The sequence below is a fragment of the Alexandromys fortis genome, unplaced genomic scaffold (genome assembly GCF_014885135.2).
Source record: "Alexandromys fortis isolate MF-2015 unplaced genomic scaffold, M_Fortis_MF-2015_v1.1 scaffold_3, whole genome shotgun sequence".
NCBI lineage: Eukaryota > Metazoa > Chordata > Mammalia > Rodentia > Cricetidae > Alexandromys > Alexandromys fortis.
The window spans coordinates 8,607,365-8,612,734 of NW_026067909.1; the positions used below are offsets into that span (position 1 = coordinate 8,607,365).

The 5,370-nt window shown below is 51.8% G+C and overlaps 1 protein-coding gene across 2 annotated transcripts; it reads right to left on the minus strand.

Moving 5' to 3' along the window:
- Nucleotides 1-1,440: 1,440 nt before the first annotated feature.
- LOC126498298 (homeobox protein MSX-3) lies at nucleotides 1,441-3,183 on the minus strand. 2 transcript variants are annotated; one of them, XM_050136793.1, is made up of 2 exons: nucleotides 2,859-3,177; nucleotides 1,441-2,221 (listed from the first exon to the last, which is right to left on the minus strand). In XM_050136793.1, exons 1-2 carry the CDS (start codon nucleotides 3,070-3,072, stop codon nucleotides 1,824-1,826), a joined length of 612 nt encoding a protein of 203 aa, XP_049992750.1. In that variant the 5' UTR covers nucleotides 3,073-3,177; the 3' UTR covers nucleotides 1,441-1,823. The 2 variants fall into 2 exon arrangements, with proteins under 2 accessions (XP_049992750.1, XP_049992751.1); XM_050136794.1 differs by having other exon boundaries at nucleotides 2,063-2,223; nucleotides 2,793-3,183.
- Nucleotides 3,184-5,370: the final 2,187 nt, after the last annotated feature.

Genomic DNA, 5,370 nt, shown 5'->3' on the forward strand with positions numbered 1-5,370 from the left:
CAATGATGGGACTTAAGAGGCAACAGCCTGGCTGGGAGTCGAGGCTCATGTTTGTAATCCCAGGACTCGGTGGGCTGAGATAGGATTGCTTTGAGTCTGAAGCTAACCTGGGCTACACATGTAGTCCCAGGTCTGCTTTCCAAGAAGTAGATTTGCTGGGCGAGATCTCAGGACCCTAACACCGGATTCTCTGCACATCAGTATTTGTACACCAGGACAAGGTCTCTCTCTGACCTTTTGAGAGTGGCAATAGGACTGGGTTTAAGTTTAAGCAGGCCAGGCTGAGGGGTTCTGCACACGCACCTGAGAGAGACAGCTACTCTCCCTTGTAGCTATCCTCCACTCTCTGCATCTGAGACCTCCCCAAACTGAGCCATTTAACTTAAAAAAATCACATAGCTGGGCATGGTGGTGTACCCCTTTAATCCCAACACTTGGGAGGCAGAGGCAAGTGAACCTTTGTGAGTCTAAGGCCATCCCTGGAGAACAGCAAGCTCCAGGTCAGTTAAGGATACATGGTGAGAATCTGTGTCAAAACAAACAAAACAAAAACCTATCTGGTTCCCATTTTCCAAGAGACACAGGACTGAGGAATGTCAATGGGTACCAACAGGCAATTCCATGCGATATCATCTCTCATATTTGGAGCAGGCAGAGCAGTGAAGGTCACAGGACAGCAGCTTCTCTGGAGCAGTTGTTCTGGCTTGGGCTGCTGGGCATAGCCCAGTGTTTCCCCTCTTCCCTATCAGAATATCCTAACCCAGGGCCATCACTGTGAAGTTCCCAGTTCTCATGAGCACACAGCCAGCACACCTCTGCAGCCCTGTTCTTCCTCTCCAGCTCTAAGGCAGCATTTGGAGGAAGGGATTTGTCCATGTCCAGGCTGTGACCCCAGAGGATCTTTGTGAGCCCCAGGCACACTCCAGACTTAAATCTTGAGATTGTGGAAACAGTCGCAGGTTTTATCAGGATCATTGACAGGTACCTGAAGAGCCTCAGTGACAGGGATGAGAACCCTACAGGGGCTTTGGGACAGAAAAGCTCAGATGGTCTGTTTTTCTGCCTCAAATAAAGGTAGGGGTCCAGATTCCTAAACAAGCCCACCGTTTTTCTAAGGCCACCAGGATTGCAGGGGCTTCTGGCACTCGCAGCAACCCTGCCTCCTACTGTGCCCACAGCAAGGCTCTCTCTCAATCCTCAGTGTCTTCTATTAGTTGGGCACCTGCCAACAAGAGGCTAAAGCTTGCTTCCTGTGGCCCACTGCCTTCAGCGTGGCAGCCACAGTCCTCCAGGCTCTTATTTGGGTGCTTGGTGCCAGCGGCACAGCACCTCCCACACGCCCCCACCCATGCAGCATTTGTAAAACAAGTGTAAAAGTTCCGTTTGGTCACAACGTACCACATTTAGTTAGAGTGAGAATAATTTCTAAGTTTTTTTTAGCAGTCCTACCGTATCATTTTTATTTTAAAATTTTTTATGGAAATTTTTATGCCAGTCCAAAAGAGCCTCTAAAGTCTTCGGTGCTGTTTTGTATGAAGTAGGGAGATCTACTTTTGTCCATGTCAGGGACTGTATGAAGCTGTGTTCACTGTCTTTCAGAAAACAGACTAGCGTGACCATGATTTTAGGAAGGTTTAAAGTATTTGTAAGATGCCTACAGATAGGCTCCAGTCATCAAATATAACATGAACGGTATGAACGGTAAAAAACGAAAAACTAAAATAAAAGGGATACCTAAAGTTCAGAAATCACCAGGAGCATCAGCAGCGGGCTGCGTTGTGGCACAGATCTGAGCCCAAGAGAATAGGACTTGGTTCCATGGGCTAAGACAGATAGTACATGCCATAAGCCGCGACAGGCCCGGCGAGGATCCCGGGAACCGCACCTCCGCCGATTGCAGCCGCGGAACTGTGCAGCTGGGTGCCCAACGGAAAGGGCAGGCCAAACGCGGGCAGTACCGGCTTGGCTGCCAGCTTCAGCTTTTCCAGCTCAGCCTCCTGCAGCCGCTTGGCCTTGGCTCGGCGGTTCTGAAACCAGATCTTGACCTGAGTCTCAGTGAGGCTCAAGCTGCTGGAGAACTCGGCGCGCTCAGCAATGGACAAGTACTGCTTCTGGTGAAACTTGCGCTCAAGCGCCAGCAGCTGCGCGGTGGTGAAGGGCGTCCGTGGCTTGCGGTTGTTTTTGTGTTTGCGAAGGGTGCAGGGTGGAGGGCTGGGGACACCTGAAAGGAAAGAGAAGCAGAGAGCGAGCGCTCAAACCCTGGCTGCACACCCTTATCCCGACACTGTCCCGCCCTCTACCAGGAAGGTTGGTGCTCCGTGGCTCCGTGACCACTCCGTTCAGCGTAACGAGGTCTCCAAAGCCACGTGGATAAGCAAAGCAAGGGGGAAGGGAAGTGGGGGGTCTAGTGGGCGCTCTAGACTCCGGTCTGCTCTCTCAGCCGGTGACCTCTTTCAACCGGAGACTGGCCACTTGGAAAAAAGCTGGGGCGGGAGGCGGCTGCAATTAACTGAGGATGAGTAGAGTTAGGGCTACGTGGAGACTAGCTAGCTGTCGCTAGTATATGCAAAGTTGGTAAGGGGTGCAGAAGCGTGAGCGACCCGGAGTGGAAAAGCATTAGGGGTGTCTGTCCTGGGCTGCGGACCTCGCCCAGGAAGAGACGTGGACGTGGCTGTTGGGCCTGTGCACAACGTCGGGCTCCCATCACTAGTTAACCCATCACCAGTTTGCACTTGGGTTGGACCGGTTAGTGACTAGTAATTAAGTTCGGGGCCACAGCGCGCATCGCCCCCTGGACTTCCTTGCCTTGAATGCGCGCACGCTTTTCGGGGCCTGGGACCCGGACACTGAGCACTTACGTGGGGGGCACGTGTGCGTGACCGGTGGGGGCCAGGCTCCGGGCTTCGAGGCACCCGGCGGCCTCTCCTCCCCCAGCTCCCCAGGCTCGGAGCCCCGTTCGCGCTCAGCCTCCAGTAGTGACTCGACGCTGAAAGGGAGTGGTCCGTGCCCTATGTGGCCCCCTCCGCGGGCTCCGAGCCCCTCCATGTTCATGTCGAGTGTCTCCCGGGCCATGCATGGGATGGCGGGTGCAGGGCTAGCCGCCCGGCTGGTACTCGCGGGACGCAGCGACGGTTTGTTTTGCCAGGACCCTGGGCTGGGTGGTTCTCGGGCCCACTCTGCACTCTATAAAAAGGTGGCGCCGCTTTCATGCGCCGCTACCCAATGGTCGTTCCAGTCGATGTGCGGGCCTCAGTGCGGGTTGGACTCACTGCTTTCAGGGGCGGGACTGACAGGGAGGGGCGTGGCCGCTGCCTGGGAACCGAGTGCCCCGAGACCTGAGGTGGCATTGTCGCACCCATATCGGGCTTTCGGAACCTACTGCCGTCTGTGGGGGCGGTTGCCGAGCTCCTCCTGCGGGAAAGGCTGAGGGGGAACCCAGGCACCGATGAAGAGATGGCCTCAGCTGAGGACTGGAGAGCGCGTGGGCGCATATGGTGCAGCCACCCGTCTAGGCAGCAGTTCTTGACCTTGCTCGGATTTCAAGCCTTAGCGCTTAGGCAGAGCGGAGTTTCGGGCTCGCGCCTTCCACAGTGGCGTGTAATGGGGCTGACCGGCTGCTTTTCTTGCTGAGAAACTTGGCTCAGGACTATTTTAGTCATAGCGTTCTCTCTGTACTCTGGGGTTCGAATGTGACCAACAAGACTCTGTTTTCTGATCCCTTGAGGCCGCGTTGTGGTGTTTTAGTCTCGGGTCTTTCTTTGGGCTTCTGGGGCTTCCAAACATTTTCCGAGCCATTAGAAACTTCGAGGGCTGCATTTGCGTGCCAGTTTGGGCCAGTAACCGGCTGGAGAGAAATGTCTTGGATCCTTAAGGTAGAGCCCAAGGGAACATGGTGGAGGCAGACCTCTTACTAGCCTTAGATGCAGCTAAGATGGAGCTCAGGATGCAAGCGCCTCAGCTGCTCAAAGCCTGGAGTTCTCAACTGGACACTGGGTGCATTGTAGTCTTCCGGTGTCTTGTATTTGCCTGGCTAAACTGCCGATGCAGATTACGAAAGGCCACCAGAGAGGGTCTCTAGTGATGCAGTTTTCCCCCTGAATGGTACAAGCAGGGTGGGAACCTCCCCATCGCTTTCGAAGGCATCAGCTGAGGATTCTCTGTGCTCGAGAAAGGTAGAACTGAGGCCATACAGAGTTCCTCAATCCTGGTGATTCTTGTCCCCCAAACCTCAGCGCTTTTCTCCCACGCTGCAGAACAAACTAGCGCAGCAGCCTCTTTCTGAAGGAAGAAAACCGGGCTTGGTTTTTAGAATATATGGGAGATTGGTTTAGGAAATCAAGTCTGATTAATATCCTAGAGCACAAAAGCAGCATTTACTATTTATATTTATTTGTTATTTATTTCCTATTTTTTCGTATAATGCACTTGATCATATTCCAACTCCTCCCAGTTCCTCCCAACCTCCCTTCCCACCTAACTTTATGTTCTCTCCCCCTCCCCGCAAAAAAAAAAAAACAGGAAAAGCAACAGAGTAGCAAAAACAAAATCAAAAAAGAAAGTTAGTAAGAGAAAAAAATGCCAAAACAAAACAAAAATAGTACAAAAATCGTGGAGTCTACTTTGTATTGACCAACCAACTACTCCCCGGCATGAGGCCTGGCCTGGAGTGTGGAAGATATATCCAGTTATATATACTCCATTGGAGAAAGTTAACATTCCTATTCTCAGCAAGCATCAATTGCAAATAGCTTCTTGGCTAGACAGGAGTTTGTGTTCACTACCCATTTTCAGTGCTGGGATTTTGTCTGATCTGAATCTGTACAGGTCTTGTGCCTGCTGTCAGAGTCTCTATGAGCTCATATTCATATCAGTCTGGTGGTGTCTAGAAGACCCTGGTTCCTCGGAGTCATCCAGCACGCCTGGCTCTTCTGTTTAGCTCCATGAGCGGTGAGAGGAGGGATTTGATAAAGACATCCTATTTAAGGCTAAGTGCTCCAAAAGCTCTCTCTGCACATCGTCTAACTTTAGACCTCCTAGTTAACATCCACTGGAATTAACATCCACTGGAAGAAGAAACTGCTCTGATGCGGGCCGAGTGATGCGCTGCTCTATGGGTGTAGTAATATGTCATTAGGAGTTGTTTTGTTGTTTGCTCCTTTAAAAAATCATTTTATGTGCATTGGTGTTTTGCCTGCATGTATGTCTGGGTGAGGATGTCAGATCTTAGAGTTATAGACAGTTGTGAGCTGCCATGTGGGTGCTGGGAATTGAACCCAGGTCCTCTGGAAGAGCAGTCAGTGTTCTTAACCACTGAACCATCTTTCCAACCTCTGATGTATGTTCCTTTAGCAGAAAAATAATAGTGGGTTT

What these genes read in the sequence shown, in the direction of transcription:
- LOC126498298 (XM_050136793.1), bottom strand. Translation starts at nt 3,072, where the DNA reads ATGGCCCGGGAGACACTCGACATGAACATGGAGGGGCTCGGAGCCCGC. An exon ending in CACGCACACGTGCCCCCCAC is followed by an intron (nt 2,222 to 2,858) that starts GTAAGTGCTCAG and finishes CTTTCCTTTCAG; the next exon opens with GTGTCCCCAGCCCTCCACCC.